General features: G+C 42.3%; 1 protein-coding gene across 11 annotated transcripts in view; it reads right to left on the reverse strand.

Moving 5' to 3' along the window:
* DGKI (diacylglycerol kinase iota) overlaps positions 1-23,029 on the reverse strand; it is a 483,473-nt gene that overhangs the window by 77,822 nt on the left and 382,622 nt on the right. For all 11 annotated transcript variants that reach the window (XM_040345697.1, XM_040345695.1, XM_040345698.1 and 8 more), the window contains one exon: positions 21,367-21,495. In XM_040345697.1, the coding sequence (XP_040201631.1) occupies positions 21,367-21,495 (129 nt within the window). The remainder of the gene's footprint in view (positions 1-21,366; positions 21,496-23,029) is intronic.

A 23,029-nucleotide genomic window follows, 5' to 3' on the forward strand; every position in this document is an offset into this window, starting at 1 on the left:
TAAACACCATTTCAATTTATTTTATTTACCAACATTATTATACAAAAAATATTCAGATACAGAAAATCATCACGGTTTCCATCTTTCTGCCCATTACTAGTGTCCAAGGTGCCAACTGTGGTGGTTATACCACTGACTATTAGTAAATCCTACCTTAACCACTTCAGCCCCGACAGGATTTACCCCCTTAATTACCACGATTTTTTGTGATATAGCACTGCGTTATTTTAACTGACAATTGCGCGGGCGTGCAACGTTGTACCCAAACATAGAGCTTTCCTTTGGTGGTATTTGATCACCTCTGCGTTTTTTTTATTTTTTGCGCTATAAACAAAAATAGACCGCCAATTTAAAAAAAAATATATATATATTTTATACTTTCTGCTAAAATACATACAAAAAAATAATAAAAATGTATTCATCATTTTAGGCCAATATGTATTCTTTTACCTATTTTTGGTAAAAAAAATACTAATAAGCGCATATTGATTGGTTTGCGCAAAAGTTATGGGGGCATATCCACAAAGATCTGCACCGGCGCAGCGTATCTGAGATACGCTACGCCGCCGTAACTTACTTGGCTTTGGTTTGAATCCTCAACGAATTTGCGCCGTAAGTTACGGCGGCGTAGTGTATCTCTCGCGGCGTAAGGGCGCGGAATTCAAATGCGGCGGGTAGGGGGCGTGTTTCATTTAAATGAAGCGCCTGTCGGATCTAACACAGATGCCGTCGTATCTTGTTTGGTGGATACCAAAACAAAGATACGACGTGCAAAATTTGAAATTACGTGGCGTATCAACAGATACGCCAGCGTAATTTCTTTCAGGATCTGCCCCACAGTGTCTACAAAATAGGGAATAGATTTATGGCATTTTTATTATTATTATTTTTTTTTTACTAGTAAAATGGCGATCAGTGATTTTTAGTCAGTAACAGTAATGCAAGGCTTTCTCCCTTGTGTGGAAAAAGCCTATTGAGGGGGGAGGGGGAGAGCAGGAGTGTCAGGACGCCCACTAACACACAGCTCCTTTCTCTATCTGCAAAGTAGATCGCGTCCTGACCCTCCTGCTCGCCCCCTCCCCCCTCAAGAGGCTTTCTCCACACCAGGGAAAAAGTGTTGCATTACTGTGTGGAGTTACAGACAGAAGAACAGGAAGTGAGGATTTATCAGAAGAAATAAGGACATTTAAAAGCAAAATCGAAGGATGAGGTAAGTGAAGGAGGATTGCACTAAGGTAAAGTAAGCTATTTAGGGATTTTTTTTTTTACCTTTACAACCCCTTTTAGGCCTCGTACAGACGAGGGGATCTCCGCTGGAAACAGTCCGCCGGACTGTTTCCAGCGGAGATTCCTCCTCCGGATTATGATCCGATGGCTTGTACACACCATCGGATCAAAATCCGAGCGGAATACATCCGCGGTGACGTGTCGCGCCATCGCCGCGACGATGACGCGGCGACGTGCGCGACGCTGGAAGGTAAGTACTTCCACGCATGCGTCGAATCATTACGACGCATGCGAGGGAGGGGAGCGGACGGATTGATCCGGTGAGTCTGTACAGACGACCGGATCAATCCACTGGACAGGATTCAAGCGGATAGATTTCTTAGCATGCTACAAATCCGCACGCTTGAAATTCCGTCGGCTGGATTTTTATCCGCCGATAAATGTCCGCTAGGCCGTACACACGACCGGATCTATCTGCTGGAACTGATCCGCGGATCAATCCCAGCGGATAGATCCGGTCGTCTGTACGAGGCCTAAGGCTTCCAGGGGACTAGTTTAAAACATTTTTTTTAGACTTTAGTACCGCTTTAACATAATGTATCAGTGCAAATTACCCTCATACTATCATCAGTTACAAAAGAAGGATTTAAAATTCAATTAACAAAAGTCCACTTAAAATGTAAAGGGAAACTTCAGTCAAAGAGGAAAGCCCTTTTTTTTCTTTTTGCTCATTGTCCTTTACTATATCTTTTTGTAGGGATGATGCTTAAAGCAGACTTTCAGTAATTTTTTCAACTTTTCATCTATTAAATCCTCTGCCCTTGTTGTTTTAACTTTGGATAGTAAAACATTTTTTTTTCTGACAGTAAATACCTTATACAGCCCACTTTCTGTTTCTAGTCTGGTCATTAGCCTAGGCTTATGGCATCATGCACAGCTCTCTCTCTCACTCTCGTAAAGTTTGCCAGGAAGGGAGCGGGATGAGTCATAAGAGGGCCAATGAGAGCTCCAGGCTGAAGAGCTGGAGGTGTGCATATGTGTAAATCCAGGAAGTGAACAGACAGCAACTTCAGCTGCCCACAGTTAAAATGGCTGCAACCAGAGCCAGTTGAGAGAGATTTCTGCAGCATAATTGGTACAGAATCACAGTATTTATATATATATGTTTTTATTACAAATTATGTGAGCAGACTGCAGTTCCTCTTTAAAATGGTTGACACTACAGTGTGAGTAGTCCTGCATTTTGGTAAACAACAGGTCCACTTTATTTCTGCTTGCTGATCATCCAGAATTTTACCTTCAGCACATTATTGTCCTTGACTTTGAAAAAAAAAAAACTTCATTCATTATCTCTGCAGAGCTGGAAATGTTATCTAGACGGCTGAAAAATAGTTTGATGGTCTCTTTTTTATCTCCTCATCTTGCGTAGAGCATAAACCCAAGAGAGAACGAGGGGCATGCTGTGACTGAGATATGTTAATGGTTTGTTAATGAGTTTATAATGCGGCCTGGGTGGGTACCAAGAATTATAACTGTTTCTAAGATAGAGAGATGTGGCTGACACAGATTCAGTTTATTTTCTGACCACACATTCTACACTGGTAGTAGAGCACAGATACTCATCTAGCTGAATTGAATGTTATTGATGGACTGAGGCAGGGTGATACTTAGGCCCCGTACACACGACCAGTTTCCTCGGCAGAATTCAGCTTCCGACCGAGTTTCTGGCTGAATTCTGCCGAGGAAACTGGCCGTGTGTACACTTTCGGCCGAGGAAGCCGACGAGGACCTCGGCGAGGAAATAGAGAACATGTTCTCTATTTCCTCGTTGTTCTATGGGAGCTCTCCTCCCGCCGAGGTCCTCGGCGGCTTCAGGGCTGAACTGGCCGAGGAACTCGACGTGTTTGGCACGTCGAGTTCCTCGGCCGTGTGTACGAGGCCTTAGAGTGTTTCCTGTTTTATGTCTGTAATGCCGCGTACACACGACCGTTTTTCGGGATGTAAAAAATGACATTTTTAATGGTCTAGAAAAAAACAACGTTTTTTTCAACCCGATCGTTAAACCGGGGCCTTGCCTACACACGATCGTGTGTAAAAAATGTACATACAACACATACGACGGCACTATAAAGGGGAAGTTCCATTCGGATGACGCCACCCTTGGGGCTGCTTTTGCTGATTTTGTGTTAGTAAAAGACGATTCGTGCTTTTCATTCTGTTACAGCGTGAAGAATGTGCTATCTACATTACGAACGCTAGTTTTACCAGAACGAGCGCTCCCGTCTCATAACTTGCTTCTGAGCATGCGCGTTTTTTTTTCACGTCGTTAAAGCCCACACACGACTATTTTTTACGACGTTAAAAACGACAACGTTAAAAACGACGTGAAAAATTAGAGAGTGTTCTAAATTTTTAATGGCCATTTTTTACGTTGTGAAAAATGCTCTGGAGCCCACACACAATCGTTTTTAATGACATTAAAAAAAAAACATAATTTTTTACAACCCCGCCGTGTGTACGCGGCATTACTACATCCCTCCCTGACATGCCAAAATCGTTAAAGACATTCCTCTACGGATCAGGGCTGTTTTTTTAGCAAAAAAAAGGAACCAACTTGTAGGTGGGGTCAGTAGTGTATTTAGGTTTTGTGCTGCCCTAGTCCTGACTAAACTCGTGCACCCCCTAATTTAAATATGACCCACCCCTCTATGTCAAGGCCACACCCCTTGCTGTTTAAGACACGCCCTGAAATTTTTGAGTGGGGACACTGCGGGGGGGGGGGGGGGGGGGGGGGGTAATTCCATCAATTTGCATAGATTTCCTCTCACTTCCTGTTTGGCTATGGGACAGGAAGTGAAATCTCTGCAATGGGACAGGGATGGTAAAAAATAAACTGACAGGGGCTATAACCCTCCCTTACTCTATCCAAAATGAAAAAAAAAAGTGTTGCCTATTGTTCTACTTTAACACGTTCCCTACCGAGTCATTGTAAAATGACGTCGGCGGGAACCCTCCCTCCCTCAGAGTGGACGTCATATGAGGTCCTTGCAATCCCGGGCAGCTACGGGGAGTGCGTGCGCCGCCGGCGGGGCACGCCCCCGCCGCATTGCTCGGGACCCGTTGCGCGTGCCCGGCGGCCGGGATGTCCGCAATCACGGCAGGACCATGGATCTGTGTGTGTAAATACACAGATCCATGTCCTGTCAGCAGTGAGGAGACCGATGTGTGTTCCCAGTACAGAGGAACACACATCGGTTTCCTCCCCTTGTGAGTCCCCCTCCCCCTACAGTTAGAACACTCTTTAGGGAACATATTAACCCCTTCCTCGCCCCCTAGTGTTAACCCCTTCCCTGCCAGTCACATTTACACAGTAATCAGTGCAGTTTTATAGCACTAATCGCTGTATAAATGTGAATGGTCCCAAAAATGTGTCAAAAGTGTCCGATATGTCCGCCGCAATGTCACGGTCACAATAAAAAAAATTGCAGATCGCCACCATTATTAGTAAAAAAAAAAGAAAATATATAAAAATGCCATAATTCTATTCCCTATTTTGTAGATGCTAGAACTTTTGCGCAAACCGATGAAATGCGCTTATTGCGATTTTTTTCACCAAAAATATGTAGAAGAATACGTATCGGTCTAAACTGAAGAAAACATATATATATATTTTTTTTTAATTATGATATTTATTAAATCAAAAAGTAAAAGATATTGTGTTTTTTTTTTCAAAATTGATGCTCTTCTTTTGTTTATAGCGCAAAAAATAAAACCCGCAGAGGTGATCAAATACCACCAAAACAAAGCTCTATTTGTGGGAAAAAAGGCCGACAATTTTGTTTGGGAGCCACGTCGCACAATCGCACAATTTGAATTGTCATTCAAAGTGCGACAGCGCTGAAAACTAAAAATTGGACTGGGCAGGAAGGGGGTGAACATGCCCTGTATTGAAGTGGTTAAGCACAAATTTCTGATAATTTTATGGAGAAGACTAAGAAGATATAATCATGCCAATGGTGCAGCAGAAAACATATAGCACAGTGATGAAGGTTTGTGGTCCAGGATGATAGGACAGTCAAAAATACTTTATGGGGGCGCTAGACTAAGTTGCCTCTCAGCCCAGTCCGTCCCATAAGACTGTCGCTACACTAACAGTGTAGTGCAAGCCGACGGGGACTCTTTTTGAGCTGCCCCCCTAAAAAGTGCTGCCCTAGGCCTGGGCCTTGTTAGCCTAGACCAGGATACAGCGTTGGGTGGGGTGCAGCAAGGTAGCGGTGACAGTGCAAATAACACAATTAGTCCCAGTGCAATGAAAGAACTTATATTGAACTTGAAATAATGCAGAAATAGTTCACAAATAACATGGTGAGAACGCAGCCCTACCAGGAACGCGCACAGCGTGTAGCTTGTAGAAAGCAGAGTGTAGCCGAGCTCTCAGAGTCTGCTGAGGGGGGAAAAATGTGGCCTGGCCATCTCTTGCCCAACAGGCAGGTGTCCAGAGAAGTTGCGAGCCCTACATTTTCCCTCAGGAACCTCTCGCTGCCGCTAGTACTGTCCCTACCAGGTGGGGTACCTGTCCTTACTTTACCAAATCGCAAATGCGTGCCAAATTTGGGAGCCAGGGCCTTAAATAGGCTCTGTCTGACCCAAAATGGTCCCCAGAGTCACATGGTGCAGCAGCAGACCCAAGAAACCATAGAGGAACTGTGACTTCCTTTTTTAACTGCAGTGCTTCAGTGGAAGTGCGCCACCTGTTGTGGAGAAACCTGCCTACTCAATATTAGGTGGGTCATCATAATATTAAGGCTGATCGGTGTAAGTATGTCTAGAAGGCATGATAGAAGCAAAAAGAAGGCCCCTAATACCTCCAAAGGCAGGGGTAAATAAATATCCGCAGGTGAGACATTTCTCTTATATACTGTAGATACAAAGGTAAATTCAGAAAACACTGGTGATGAAATTAAAGCCTGCATAATGATTGCTAGTGGATGTTTTCATGGCCTGTAAAGATTTTATAAATGTTATTTTCTGAGCAAAGATTTAGCAGTATATAATCTTTTATGCAGCCAATTGTCATGTCTGGAGGACAAAATAGTGGGAAATAGGTGTCCACTGTAGGATTTACTGTATCCATTATAAGATCTCCTCTCGGCCCTATTGTAAGATCTTGCAGAGCTAATGCCTCAAGTAGAAACCTCACATCTCACACACTTCCAGGTTGTGTTGGATACCCGAGAAGTGCCCCCCACATACTGTTGTTCCATCTGCTGGCCCCTGTGATTTAGGGGCTGGTGGATAAAACCACATTGTGTGGTGTAGGACACTGGAATCCAACATGTGTTGAATATGAAGATTATGTCACAGGCCATAGCAGTGCAAGAAAATAAAGACTGGAAGAAAAAAGAACAATGATATAAAAAAAACATACAACATTTACAGTAGAATAGTTACCACTCACACAACGATGCCATTTAAGATCAATAGGTTAAACAAGATCTTCCTTTTTTGAGATTTGCTCCTAGCTCTCTCAGATGGTGGATGCCACCTAGAAATAGCTACAAATAGGAACAAGAAGCTGCAGTTTGTGGGGTGGACTAACACAATACAGGGGGTCCCCGACTTACAAACCGCTTAGGGACTTCAGGTTTGTTCTGAAGTCGAAAATGTAGTTCTGAAGTCGAAAGCGCATGCGCAGGACGGCAATTATGTAATTTTCCGATGTTTTCCGATGTTCCGTCGAATGGCCGCGGATGCGCTGAACGGCAGATACGTAGTTTCCCAATGTTTTCCAAATGTGCTCGCCGTCCAAAATGTCCGAAAATGTCCACGCATGTGTAAAACGACAGGTACGGTGACGTTCGTAAGTAAGAGTTGTTCTTAAGTCGGGGACCCCCTGTACCCTGTTGTTGATGCAAGGCAAATCAAATGCTTTACTAGTAGATCTAGCTACCAACCTCATATATCGTTATGGTGATGGCAAGTGAGGCTAGGACCCCATGTCCAAAGGTCTTGCTGTTAAAGTTCCTAATGGACATCCGGTGGGTGATTAAGCCCCAAACCAATATATCTTCGTTGGGTGGCCTGAGCCTTTAAGAGTTTGACCAAGGGCCTTGGAATTTGATGCTTGTAATAAATGTGTGCGTGGCATCATTCATAAAATCAGGAAAAAATTATGGATAATGCTTTTATGTTTTTGTTTGTTTTTGCTGAACACAAATTCAAGCTATTTTCTTGTTGAATTTTCGGAGAAAAATAATGACAAAGACAGCTGCCATTCTCTCATGTGGTCACAATGCCACCTAGTGGTCAATGCTACACAAGCTTTGCTAAGAGGGAACATTTTTATTATCTAAAATAGTGTTTCTCAACCTTTTATCAGTCAAGACACCCTTTACAATGTTGCACAATTCTAAGGCACGCCAATATAAAATGTAAAAAACTAAATGATTTGTTTTACGTAACGCAGCAACATCCACACATGTAGGACACCCAACATTAGAGGTGATTTCTTCTTCCAAAGTAAATACACCTTTGCACAAAGGCACTGACAAGTGTTCCAGTGTTTTCCTTCAGTTGCTCTCTCTCACTCAATCACCAAACCAGTGACAAAAAAAAAAAAAATACAAAAATGTACATAAATATATGGTATAGTACTTAAAACACTGGTTTATCAAATATATTATTTTACATAATGAAACACCTTGGGGGGATTTACTAGAACTGGAACAGACAGAATCTCAAGCAGCTGTACATAGTAACCAATCAGATTCTATCTTCAGCTTGTACAATCAGGCTTTGCAATTGAAAGACAAAAGCTGACTGGTTGCCATAGACAGCTGCTTCAGATTCAGGCTGCTCCAGTCTTAAGCTGGCCATAGATGGATCGAATCTCGGCCAGTTCAGCAGCGACTGGCCGAGATTTGCTCCATCTATGGGCAGGCTGGTTGTACTAAGGTTGATCCCTCAATTGACTTCAGTACAACCAGCCTGTCGGACCTTTTGCATGCGATCATTTCTGATGGCTATAGCAGCTTCCATCCGTGGTGGAAGGAAAGAAAATTGCATAATCCATGGCTTGCTTTAGTAAATTGCATATTCGATCATTTGACTTTGAGGACCATGTCATATCAGCTACTTTGTAGTAGTTACTCCCTGCTTGTTGTAGCTGAATACAAAGCTGCTGCCCTGACTACAGATCAATATGGAGCTACAAATCATTGGGGTGACATGGCCACCATGGCCATCCTAATGAGTCGCTCCTAAAGCTGGCAATTCTGTAGCCCGATAAAACTGCAAAAAGTAGACCACTCAGCAACAGAGCTACAGATATACATTGGAATTTATGCAACGCTGACCTTTCCTCGACTGCCATTCTTTTTTTCCTAGCCAAAAAAATGGCAGCAAGAGCGTGTAGCAAACCTTTCAGTCAATCAAGAACTACAGATAACAGTGGGGTGGCAGCTGAGGGGAAGAAATCTAACCACATAAAGGCATAGCTCCCAACTGTCCCTGATTTCGAGGGACTGTCCCTGATTTGGAGCAATGTCCCTCTGTCCCTCATTCCTCCTCATGTGTCCCTCATTTTGGTCTGATCTATATAGTTGTATATAAAATGCACTTTTTATTTATCAAAAAGTGTTTTCCCAGTGCTAAACCTTTCACCCCACTTCTAAATTGCTGCATTTGTACATTTTCAAAGCCAATACAAAGAAAAAGTAGCAGTAAAAAAAAATCCTTGTGGATTTAATTAACTATTTTTTTGGGTAATTCTCATTTAAGGGTGTGTGACAGGGGGCGTGCCCCTTGCCTACATACATTTGTTAGTAGGTGTCCCTCATTCCCACCTCAAAACGTTGGGAGGTATGTATAAAAAGGTTTCAGAAAGGGGCCTTAATCACAAAATATTCTGTATTGGAGCTGAGAGAGTGCAAGGACCATAATTATGTCTAACATGGAGTTTGTCTCTCTATGTCTTTGGTACTCACATTTAATTCCAGAGAGTTTTAGAGGATAATTTAATGCTGGGTTAGGTTTAGGGGGAAGAAATATTTTTTGGGTCAGGTTATGTTGGTTTTAAAATGAAAAGTTGGTTTTAGCCTTTTTAAATGAGCAGCTTTCGTTAAAATAAAACTTAGTGACCCTGCCACGAAGGTCCTTATTCAGGCAATTCAATACAATTGTCTCTCAGTTGTGCTCCTGTGTTATCACTGTTAACCCTACAGTGCCATACACACGGCTTTCAGGATCTGAGTGTGTGTGTGGCCCAGCACCGTATTTTGGCCTAGGCCAACAAGGCTCAGGCCTAGGGCGGCACTTTGTGGGGGCGGCAAAAAAAGCCGCCACCCGCCCTAACAGTCCCTGGTAGCCGGCGGCTTGCTGCATATCCAGTATTATAGGGCTTACTTGGCAGCGACTGGCCGCACTTCAGACCGGCCGCACTTCATGCAATGGGTGGAAGTGGAGCCTAATGCTCCGCCTACCATCCTCTGCGGCATCCTAACTTCCTCTGTCTCGTGTGTAGTAGGAGACAGGAGGACAAGGGGAACCCCAAGGCCTGAAACATGTCATCAAACAGTCAGCAATTGTCATTATGAAGCCAGTGTGCTGTTCTCCGCCTGGATCTCTATGATGTCTGGAGCGCAGAGCGATGCTAAGGGTGAGTGCCAAGTATAGTCACTTCCTCAGCAAAAGTAAACTCTTTATATCTCAGCCAGTGGGTTTATTGGAGAGGTGCATGTTAAGCCTCGTACACATGACCGAGAAACTCGACGGGCGAAACACATTGTTTGGCTCGTAGAGGTCCGTGTTAGGCTGTCGAGGATCTCGGCGAGCCAAATTTCCCCATTCCCGTCGAGGAAAAACAAAACATGCTCTCTTTTTGGCTCGACGAGATCCTCGACAGTTTCCTCGTCGAAAAGTGTACACACGACCGGTTTCCTCGGCCAAAAAAAAAACCCAGCAAGTTTCTTGCTGTTTTTTGCCGAGAAACTCGGTTGTGTGTACGAGGCTTAAAGCGGGAGTTCACCCGAAAAACAATTTTTAACATTAGATTGAGGCTCATTTTGTGAAGGGGAATCGGGTGTTTTTTTTTAAATCGAAGCAGTACTTACCGTTTTAGAGATAGATCTTCTTCGCCGCTTCCGGGTATGGTCTTCGGGAGTGGGCGTTCCTATTTGATTGACAGGCTTCCGACAGGCTTCCGACGGTCGCATACATCGCGTCACGAGTAGACGAAAGAAGCCGAACGTCGGTGCGGCTCTATACGGCGCCTGCGCACCGACGTTCAGCTACTTTTGGAAAATCGTGACGCGCTGTATGCGACCGTCGGAAGCCTGTCAATCAAATAGGAACGCCCAGTCCCGCAGCCCATACCCGGAAGCGGCGGAGAAGATCTATCTCTAAGCCCAGGTTCACACTGGGTGCGATTTCATTCGATTTGAGATGCGATTTCACATGTGAAATCGCATCTCAAATGCCGCCAATTGTCGGCAATGGCGCCGTCCTAATCGGTGCGACGCTGCATCTGCAGCGCTTCACTGATTTCAAAAAGTAGTTCTTGTACTACTTTTTGCGATTTCGGGCCGCGATTTACATAGACATCTGTGCAGAAACCTGCACAGATGTCTCTTAAATCGCGGCCGAAATCGGGACTGCCGGCGGGAGTGAAATCGTGCGAGTTCAGCTGAACTCGCACGGCTTCACTCCCGCAGCCCAGTGTGAACCAGGGCTTAATCGGTAAGTACTGCTTCGATTTAAAAAAAAAACACCTGATTCCCCTTCACAAAATGAGCCTCAATCTAATGTTAAAAATTGAGTTTTCGGGTGAACCTCTACTTTAACCACTTACCCCCCCGGACCATATTGCTGCCCAAAGACCAGAGTACTTTTTGCGATTCGGGACTGCGTCGCTTTAACAGACAATTCCGCAGTCGTGCGACGTGGCTCCCAAACAAACAAAATTGGCGTCCTTTTTTTTCCCACAAATAGAGCTTTCTTTTGGTGGTATTTGATCACCTCTGCGGTTTTTAGTTTTTGCGCTATAAACAAAAATAGAGCGACAATTTTGAAAAAAATGAATATTTTTTACATTTTGCTATAATAAATATCCCCCAAAAATATATAAAAAAACATTTTTTTTCCTCAGTTTAGGCCGATACGTTTTCTTCTACATATTTTTCGTAAAAAAATTTAGCAAAAAGCGTTTATTGATTGGTTTGCGCAAAAGTTATAGCGTTTACAAAATAGGGGGTATTTTTATGTCATTTTTATTATATTTTTTTTACTAGTAATGGCGGCGATCAGCGATTTTTTTTTCCGGTACTGCGACATTATGGCGGACACTTCGGACACTTTTGACACATTTTTGGGACCATTGGCATTTTTATAGCGATCAGTGCTATAAAAATGCATTGGATTACTATAAAAATGCCACTGGCAGTGAAGGGGTTAACACTAGGGGGCGGGGAAGGGGTTAAGTATGCCTGGGTGTGTTCTTACTGTGGGGGGGGGATGGCCTCACTAGGGGAAACACTGATCCTCGGTTCATACATTGTATGAACCGAAGATCAGCATTTCCCCTGCTGACAGGACCGGGAGCTGTGTGTTTACGCTCTGTACCGAGCGATCGCGTGTGCCCGGCGGCGATCGCGCCCGCCGGGCACACGCACGGGAGTCGGGGGCGAGCGCGCCCCCTAGTGGCGGCTGGGAGAGAGGACGTCATACTACGTGCTCTCGCCCAGCCGAGCCAACTTGTCGACGTATAACGGCGGTGGCCGGTCGGCAAGTGGTTAAGAGATCCAAAAAGAGTTTTTTTAAGTCTGCTTTTATAAAAAGTGAATAATCTGTATAATGTAATGACTTTTCCCTACTAATCATATAGTCTTCCATGCATTTAGTTAGTTATGAAAAAGTGAATGAGCTCATAAGATGGCAAATACCCCAAAATATTTTTATTTTACAAAAGTGAAGGACTGCATGTGTCAGCATGAACCCCTCTAAGCTGAGGACGTGACACCCCCCCAACTAGTAAAGGACTACAAGTTCAAGCATGAACTCCTGAGATCTAAGGATGTGACCCCCCCTTAGCTCTTAAGCCCCAGGGTTCATTCATGCTTGGACTGCCTAGCCAAAATGTTGCCTTGATATACAAGTAATGTCTTGATATAAGAGTAGCGTCATGTCACAGAGAATAAAAGAAGAGAGGAGCCTCTAAGTGTAGCAATATGGTTACATTTAATGAAGGTACAACATTTAGCAACTTATTGCTACACTTAGAGGTGCCTCTCTTCTCTTTTATACCCTGTAAAAAATGCTTTGATATACAAGTGCTTTGGATTACAATCATGTTTCTGGAACGAATTATGTTCGCAATCCAAGGTTTTACTGTATATGTAAACCCTCACCTTATAAAACAACCCATTCAGTCTAAAATAAAAAATGAAAGGCAAAACATTAGTGTATATATATTGAATATATACACACATCTCTCATTATGAATACCTTTTTTTATAAGTGATCACATACCCTATGTGCTCAGCTGCATAAGGAGATCAGAGATTTGGGGGAGGACAGACAGCAGCACACTGAACTTCCCAGTAATAGGCTGTGCAGGGGATGACAGACCAAGTTTAATTACTGGAGAAGAGCACAGCTAGTGAACTGACCACGCTGAGCTCTAATGCTAGTGTGGTCAGTTTAAAAAAAGGGAAAGCAGGAGAATGGCAGGGATTTCACAGAAAGGAAGCAATACAAGGAAAAAGAGGATACTTTTTCATACAAGTACATGGTACAGCAGGCACATATCGAGAATATGAAGTGTTGGGTTCACATACTCTTTAAACATTTGTATTGAAAAAAAGATCTATGTACACAAGGAATAATCTCTCAATAAATTATTATTATAAAGCAAACATGTCCACATTATAATGAAACAACAAGAAATGTGTCTGCAGGGCCATAATCACCCTGAAACAGCCAGAAAGTCTGCAAAGCAACAATTAGTATTATAGTGAGAAAAACCAGAAACATGTCCTTAGAGCCCTAATCAATATCACAGCAAGACATCCAGAAACATGTCCTTGGAGCCACAGTCAGTAATGTCTGCAGAGCCACATTCACTTTTATAGTAAGAAAACCCGAAACACATCTACAGAGCCACAATCAGTGTACTAGCAAGAAAACCAGAAACATGTCCACAGAGCCACAATCATAAAAAGACAACCAGAAACGTCTGCAGGGCCATAAACAGTATTATAGAGAGAGAACCAGAAACATGTCCCTAAAGCCACAATGAATATCATAGCGAGACAACCAGAAATATGTCAGCAGAGCCACAATCAATATCACAGTGAGACAATGAGAAACATATCCGCAGAGACACAATCGATATCATAGCAAAAAAAAAAAACAGTAACTTTTTTTATGCAACAAGATGCACTAAATATACAGTATATATAAACCGCTACAATTTTTTTAGGTAAATATATTTCTAAAGGTGCTATTCACATGAATGTTTTACCGCATGTCAGTAACAACATACATACATACAGTGGGGATCGAAAGTTTGGGCACCCCAGGTAAAAATGTGTATTAATGTGCATAACGAAGCCAAGGAAAGATGGAAAAATCTCCAAAAGGCATCAAATTACAGATTAGACATTCTTATAATATGTCAAAAAAAGTTAGATTTTATTTCCATCATTTACACTTTCAAAATTACAGAAAACAAAAAAATGGTGCCTGCAAAAGTTTGGGCACCCTGCAGAGTTAATATCTTGTACTGCCCCTTTGGCAAGTATCACAGCTTGTGAAAAAAACAGTGTAGCGCTGGACAAAAAATACCCTATAAATAAATATATAAGGCAGCAAGTATGACCAATGTTAAACTAAAAATGATGTGAGTCATTTAAAACATTAATTCAGTAAATGAGATGTGCAAAAATTAGAGAAAATTACTGTGACTGTGCAAAACAATATAGCATTGTACAGCACCTCTGCCGGGTTAGCCCCCCCCATATAAAAAGCCAATAAATTAATATATGAATAAACCTATATTGTGAACAAATCAAATGAACAATAAAAATTGATGATAAAGTGACTGATTCACCACATAAAACACATAAAGTCCACAGAAGAGGCTAGGAGTTATTGACCCCTTCCAATTCAGGTGATGAAAAGATGAAAGCAGTGAAAGTCCAATGTAGAAGTCCACAGGTGAAGAGAAGAAAAATTCAAACATCAGTGGCCCAACACCAGTGAGAATAAAGGCTTACCGGAAAGCCTGTGACTTTTCCCTTTCAGGATTAGTCTAAACAGGCATAGTAGGAACTTATGATCCATTGAGGTGTCAGAAGCAAGTCGGCGTCTCTCCACAGATCAAATGGCGGAATCCTCAGCTCCTCATAGAGTTAATCCGTGCTTCCAGGTGGAATTCGCATAGGTGTATATAAGCGTGTATCAACAACCACCACATGGGGAGAAAAAAAGGGACAATCCCATAGTGTAGGCGTATAAACGAGGAAATTTATTTAAAAGATAAAAAGTGACATAAAATGTCTCTCCTTCGTCGAGAGTAATACAAAGTCCTTGCAAGGATAAAAGCTCCGTGTGGGATCAGACCGCCTTAGGCCGTTAGCGCATGCGCAATGCGTGTGTATCTGCCCGACGATCATTTCGTCGTAATGACATCATCAGGGGTATTTTGGAGATTTTTCCATCTTTCCTTGGCTTCGTTATGCACATTAATACAAATTTTTACCTGGGGTGCCCAAACTTTCGATCCCCACTGAACATACATACATACAAAGAAACCAAAACAAATAAGCTCAGAAATTAAATTATTGTGTAATAAAATGGAATGACACAGGGAAAAAGTATTGAACACGTGAAGAAGGGAGGTGCAAAAAGGCATTGGAAAGACAAGACACCAGCTGAAATCTATCAGTAACTAGAAAGCAATCCTGTCCCATGTCAGTACAAATTAATATCAGCTGGTTCAGTCTTAAAGGATCACTAAAGATTTTTTTTTAAATAACAAACATGTTATACTTACCTCCACTGTGCAGCTCGTTTTGCACAGAGTGGCCCGGAACCTGGTCTCTTGGGGTTCCTCGGCGGCTGTCTCGGCTCCCCCCCGCAAGGACTCAACACTTTTATGTGAGCGAGCATGGTGTTGAGTGCTTGCGGGCGCTCTCCCATGATACAGCTGGCGGCCATAGCTGCTCACTGTATCACTCCCCCCCCCTGGCGCGCTGTGTCATTGGATGTGATTGACAGCAGCGCGAGCCAATGGCTGTGCTGCTTTCAATCCATCCACTGTAACCAGTCAACGGCCAGGCTGAGTGGCGAAGAGGATGTCGGGGGCGAGTGCAGGACTTTCAAGGAGTCAGGTAAGTAAAACGAGGGGGCTGGGGGGGCCGGTATTTTCGGGTGTTTTTTCACCTTAATGCATAGAATGTATTAAAGTGAAAAAAACTTTTACCTTTACAACCCCTTTAACTGATGGCCTATAAAAATGTGTCTCATTAGGAAGGTGTCACACAAAAAACATCTCTTGATGGGTAAAAGCAAAGAGCTCTCTCAAGACCTTTGCAACCCTATTGATGCAAAACACACTGATGGCATTGGTTTCAGAACGATTTCTAAACTTCTGAATGTTCCAGTGAGCACTGTTGAGGCCATAATCCAGAAGTGAAAAAGTAAATAATTTCACCATAAACCAGCCGTGACCAGGTGCTCCCTCACAAGATTTCCTACAGAGGATGAAAAAAATTATCAGAAGAGTTGTCCATAAGCCAAGGACCACCTGTGGAGAGCTTCAGAAAAACCTGGAATTAGCAGGTACAATTGTTTCAAAGAAAACAATAAGTAATGTACTCAACCGCCATGGCATATATGAACGTTCACCATGCAAGACTCTATTGCTGAAGAAAAAGCATTGTTGAAGCTCATTTAAAGTTTGCTGTACAACATTTAGACAAACCTGTGAATATAGTCTGGTCAGATGAGACCAAAATTAAACTCTTTGGCGGCCATAATACATACCATGGTTTGAGGTTAAATGTCACCCCAAAAACACCTCACCACCATACTGGAGGTGGGAACATTATGGTGTAGGGCTGTTTTTCAGCATTCCGTACTGGCAAACTTCCCTATCATTGAAGGAAGGATGTATGGGAAATTGTACAAAGACATCTATCAGGATGATAAGGATGAAATGAAGGTAGATATTTTAGCAAGACAATGATCCCAAGCACAAAGCCAAGGAAACTATCAATTGGTTTCAAAGAAAGAAAATAAAGCTGCTAGAATGGCTCAGCCAATCACCTGACTGGAATCCAATAGAAAATCTATGGAAAGAACTAAAGATCAGAGTTCATATAAGAGGCCCACGGAACCTTCAAGATTTGAAGACTGTTTGTGTGGAAGAATGGGCCAAAATCACATCTGAGCAACGTATGTGACTAGTTGCTCCATAAAGGAGGCGTCTTGAAGCTGTCATTACCAACAAAAGATTTTGTACAAAGTATTAAATAACTCTCAGTTAACGTGTTCAATACTGTTCTCCTATGTCATTCCATTTGATTAGATGTAACTTAATTTCTGAATATATGTATTTTTTTGGTTTCTTTGTATGTATGGATTGCATGGGTTGTTCGATACTTATTTTACCCATTTTGTATACAATATATATATATATATATATATATATATATATATATATATATATACACACACACACAAGCACTGCACTGCACTTTACTGCAGCACACTGTAGAGGTATGTTAACATACACATTAACATACATAAACATAAGCACATATACATACCGTATTTATCGCGGTAAAACGCGCTCCCGCGTATACCGCGCACCCCTAAAGTTGCCCCCAATCCTGTGGAAAAAAAGTTTTTTTTGTACTTACAGTTTTGGTGTCTTGCGCGGCGGCCCCGATCGCAGTACACTCGTGTATTGTCGGCAATGCTCGGCTACCCGCGCTGACGTCCTGTACGTCCAGGACGCGAGCGCGGAAGGAGCCGAGACTGCCCGACTATACCCGAGTGTACTGCGCTCGGTATATGTCGGCGCAGTATTCAAAACTCGGCGCGGGAAATCGGGTATCGGTGTATACCGCGCACCCACGATTTTCCCCCGATTTTCAGGGGAAAAAAGTGCGCGTATACGCCGATAAATACGGTACATACATACTGTACATACACATTAAAGAACAGCATCACCCTACCTAGGTTTAAGTAAATCCTCTAAATCTAAAAACTGTCCCTGTATTGTAATTAAAAAAAATATCCTAATGGAGTCCAGCATTGCCTTCCTTACAGCCAAATTATAATACAGGATTTATATAGTGCCAACTGTTTGTGTAGCGCTGTCACAGACCCCGGTACTCAAGTAGAGTATGTCCATTATATAAGCTTCCCTTGTCCGGTACCAGCACGATCCAATATCCCTTAGCTCACCCAGTCACTTATAAAGACACAGCGTAGGGTGGCATTAAACATCAACTGTTTATTGAAACTAGGGTTGCACTGATACTACTTTTTTAAGACCAAGTACAAGTACCGATACTTTTTTCAAGTACTTACCGATACCGATTACCGATACCATTTTTTAATGTCATGTGACAGTGGCACTAATATGCAGCACTGATGACGTGTGGACTGTGTCAGTATTTTCATTTTATTTTTTACAATTACATTTTTTTGCATTTTTTTTATAATTTTTTTATTATTAATTTAATTATAATTATATATATTTATAATTTTTACAATTCTTTTTTTTTTATCAGCCCTGTTGGGGGGTGGCTTTGGTGAGATATCAGGGGTCTTAACAGACACCGTCCACTGCCCTACTGACACCATCCACTGCCCTACTGACACCATTCACTGCCCTACTGACACTGACCAGACACCGTCCACTGCCCTGCTGATACTGTCCACTGCTCTACTGACTGACACTGTCTTCTCTCAAGGTAGTGTAAGTTTATATTTTTACAGTTACATTTGTTTTATTATATTCTTCTAAGTTTTCCTTACTCTTTAGTTAATGTTATAGAAAAAAGTGGGGTTGGGACTTTATATGAGGCATGTGGTTTGCACCACCACAGGCCTCCATCCCTAAAAGGGTTTAAAAAATGGAAGGTTGGGACTTTAAATGAGATGCGATTAGCATAATGCGATTAAATATACATATGGAAAATACAAAAATTCTTACCATAATAGTCAGGCTCAAAAATACCAAACCAAAGAAGCACAAAACCAAATTAATCTGTCTAACTGTATGTAATTAAAACAGAGGTTTAGTTGCAGTCATTTGCAAATGTCTGGGAAGCTGCAGGCCACGTCACGGCACTCTATGCACTCTATGCAGTTACATAGAGTGCCGTGACGTGGCCTGCAGCTTCCCAGACATTTACAAATGACTGCAACTAAACCTCTGTTTTAATTACATACAGTTAGACAGATTAATTTGGTTTTGTGCTTCTTTGGTTTGGTATTTTTGAGCCTGACTATTATGGTAAGAATTTTTGTATTTTCCATATGTATATTTAATCGCATTATGCTAATCGCATCTCATTTAAAGTCCCAACCTTCCATTTTTTAAATACTATTTAGTTAAAGCGGACCATCAGTAATTTTTTCAACTTTCCATCTATTAAATCTTCTGACCTTGTTGTTTTAACTTTGGATAGTAAAACATATTTTTCTGCCAGTAAATACCTTATACAGCCCACTTCCTGTTTCTTGTCTGGTCATTAGCCTAGGCTTATGACATTATGAACAGCTCTCTCTCTCACTCTCGTGAGAGTTTGCCAGGAAAGGAGGGGGGATGGGTCATACAAGGGCCAATAAAAGCTGCAGAGCTGGAGGTGTGCCTCTGTGTGACTGCGTAAATCCAGGATGTGAAAAGGCAGCAGCTTCAGCTGCCCACAGATGAAATGGCTGCAGCCAGACTCAGTAGAGGGATATTTCTGCAGCATATTTTGCAAGTACATAATCACAGTCTATATAAAATAATATGCAAAGTGGTTGGAGGGAAGCATCAGAATGGCAAAGATTTTTTTATTACAAATTATGTGAGCAGACTGCAGCTCCTCAATGAGCCTTGCTAGTTAATTTCTTGAAAAAGAAAAGGGTATTAAACTGTGGTGATCTTTAATCTCTTTCATGTTATTCAGGTAGATCTCTGCCTCTCAAAGATTGCCTACCCCTGGTATCTGTTAGTTTGAATTTTATAGGAGGGAGGATGCACCCCAGCTTCATAACATAGCTAGCAAGCCTACCTCCAGCAGGTGTTGAATTCTCCATGGGACAGCAGAATAGTGGCTAAGGAATTTTTTTTTGGATTGTGTCAGTTTGCCTAGCAGGCTGTGAGCCATATACATACTGTATGCAAAAGTGGCCTGTTTTACCTGGCCTATGTGACTAAGTACTGTCCCTGATGTCCACAGTGCCCTAGACTATGGCCTAGGTGGCCTAGGCAGAAATCAAGCCCCAGCTTTATCCAAAACTAAAAAAATCTCTGTCTGAAGATGTGTTTTAACATCTCCAGGTGTGCTTATGTAAAGGGGTTTTTCTCTCTCTCACTCCCCCCACCTTTTCCTATCCACATCATCGACATGACTAATCAGATCCCACCTGAAATAAAACCGAATTAACGCAGTGCTTGCTTGATTAAAAAGCAGAACGTATAATTAATTTTCTGCTGCATGCCGGCAATTACAATCTCATTTTCTTGGTGCCCTGAGGACGTATCTGATAGCGGTTCACAGCCAAAAAATTTCAGGGACCCTTTCAGCACCAGAACACTCACACACCTCTTTTGTATTAAAAGGAGTGGCAGCCCCATTTTTCACCAGTTATATTACCAGATTGTTTCATAAAGCTACTCTCTTTACTTATTGTCACAAGGAATTGGCTAATAAATGCAGCTAACTTTGACAATGTCAAAGAAAACAAAATCTTTGCCAGCCCATTCTCTGGGGAAGAAGGTTGGACTATAAAATTGACCTGGACCCTCCTCTCCTGAACCAAAATTGCTTATACTAATTTTCCTGAAATCAGAGACCTGGCTCTAATGCCGCGTACACACGGTCGGAATTTCCGACAAGAAAAGTTCGATGTGAGCTTTTGGTCGGAAATTCCGACCGTGTGTAGGCCCCATCGGACTTTTTCTGTCGGAAATTTCCGACAGCAAAAATTTGAGAGCTGGTTTTCAAATTTTCCGACGGAAAAAGTTCTTGACGGAAATTCCTTTCGTCTGTATGCAATTCCGACGCACAAAAAACACACATGCTCAGAATCTATTTGACGCATTCTCGGAATCATTGAGAATGCGTATGACCGTGTGTATTCAACACAAGTTTGAGACAACATTCTGTTGGAAAAAAAATCCACGGTTTTCTTGTCGGAATTACCGATCGGACCTTGTAATTTTCCATTCACAGAGCCCTGTCAATCAATGATGTGGCCAGGCAAGCAGGCAGAGCCCTGCGCAGCCATGTTTTTTCACGGAGGGAGAGGGAGAAGAACCCTGCTAGCTGTCAAAGCAGGAATCGGGGTGGTGCGGGGGCTGGTTTGTTCATAACATGTTACACCCTGAATATGGTGAACTTTTCCTTTAAAGTAGGACTATAGGCAAAACTTTTTATTTACATTTTGGATACAGTATGGGAGAGTTATAACCCCTGTCAGATTTTTTTCCGCCATCTGTGTCCCATTGCTGAGATGCCACGCACTTCCTTTCCCAAAGCCAAACAGGAAGTGAAAGGAAATTCCTGCAAATTTAAGGAAATTTTTTTGGGAACCCCCAGGTCACCAGAACTAGTGTCTGTATTGGAAGATTTACCCTTTATTTTTGGGGACAACCCAAAATTTAGGATTTTATTTTACTTTCACTTTTAATGATAATAGTAAACAGGGCAAATAGAGAGGCTGAATTTCCTTGACAGAGGCACAGACAGCAATAAAAACTGACAAGCATTCTAATCCCTCTCCGCTCTATCCAAAAACGAAATAACGTTTTGCGTTTAGTTGTACTTTTAATAAAGCGTTGAGCCTTACTCAGCTATACAGTAGGTCTACTTGCACCCATGTGACAATGAATAATAAATGACATAAAAGTCTTACGGCAAGGTGCTGGAGGGGGAGGAGTCATGTGCTCTGTCGGAGAACTCATTGTGTAGAGACATCTTTCCTGGAACGCAGCTGTCGCTCACTATACGTTTTCGACATGTTGGCGTCCACCACTCTGTCAACCTGTTATTGGGCAAGATGAGACAGGAGATGAAGAGAAAACTGAACAGGCTTCTTTTTTTTTACAAGCATGGCATTCTACAGCTGTGTTACGCTGAACGCCCTGACCAAAAAGTGCCTTGAAGATTTAACACTCCTGATTTCCTGTGAAATTACTTGTAACAAGCATTTCTAGGCAATTTCTGAATGTTGCCACAGATTATAATATGTGAAGTCAAAATTTAACTTCCTATTGAATTTGCAATTTGCATTTTGTAATGTCTCTTTGTACACTGCCTTGAACAAGGCCTATCAAAAAACAATCTTTTTCCTCCACGTCCAAACCATTTGCAGAAAGCAGAAAACTGCTTTAAAGTGCTTGTGGTGCTAAACTGTATAGAGCGAAACCTTTCTGTAGGTTTGAAGAGAAAAGTGGATGTTAAAACACCTGCATTTTTATTTCTGTGTCGCAATAGGGAAATTTCCCTTTGCTTCTTGTTTCAAAGAGACAACAGGATGCAGGAGGAAATCTCTCCAAAGTGTAGGGAAATCTCCTCCTGCACATGTAGCACACCAAGGTGAACAGAGGGTTTGCATCTGTGTGTTGCTTTGCCCTATAACACACATGCATTGTTTTGCGTTGGCTAGGTGCCTTGGGGTGCCAATCAAAGTGAATAGTGCAACAATGCACTGCAATTAAATGCAGGAAGATTTGCAGAAAAACCCATGATACCACAACACAAGTCTGGCTCCTAGACAGTTGTCACTATTAGGTCTCGTACACACGACTGTTTTCCTCTGCAAAATTCATCAAGAAAAATGCTGGCAGAGCATTTTTGCAGAGAAAAAGGGTTGTATGTTTTTCGTCGAGAAAACTGTCGTGGATCTCGATGAGAAAAAAAGAGAACATGGTCTCTTTTTTCTCGTCGGGAGTCTCAATTTCCTCATCGTGTTTCTTGTTGGGCTGGTTTACGACGAGAAACACGTATATGTGTATGCTTAGAAACCCGTGCATGCTCAGAATAAAGTATGAGACGGGAGCGCACCTTCGGTAAAAGTAGCGTTTGTAATGGAAGTAGCACATTCGTCATGCTGTAACAGACTGAAAAGCGCAAATCGTCTCTCACCAAACTTTTACTTAACACGCAGTAACATGAGATTAGCAAAAGCAGCCCCAAGGGTGGCGCCAGTGGAATCAAACTTCCCCTTTATAGTGCCGTTGTACGTGTTTTACGTCACCGCGTTTGAGAACGACAAGATTTTGTCTTGACAGTGTGTATGCAAGGAAAGCTTGACAAGAATCTCGTCGAGCTGCCTGACATGAACCTCGTAGAGGAAAACGTTTATTTTATGACGAGATTCTCGGTCGTGTGTACGAGGCCTAATAGGTCTCCTTATTGGAAGACTTCCCCTGTATGTTGTATTCCAAGATAACAACTGGATTTGATTTCCTGTCACTTCCTGTTCAGGTGGCAATGGACAAAGAGTGAATGTCCCTGGTCTGGGCCCTGTCAACTGTAAAGAATCGACAGAGATATTAACCACCCCTTAAATCAAA

This window comes from Rana temporaria, chromosome 3 (genome assembly GCF_905171775.1).
Source record: "Rana temporaria chromosome 3, aRanTem1.1, whole genome shotgun sequence".
In the NCBI taxonomy this organism is placed as follows: domain Eukaryota; kingdom Metazoa; phylum Chordata; class Amphibia; order Anura; family Ranidae; genus Rana; species Rana temporaria.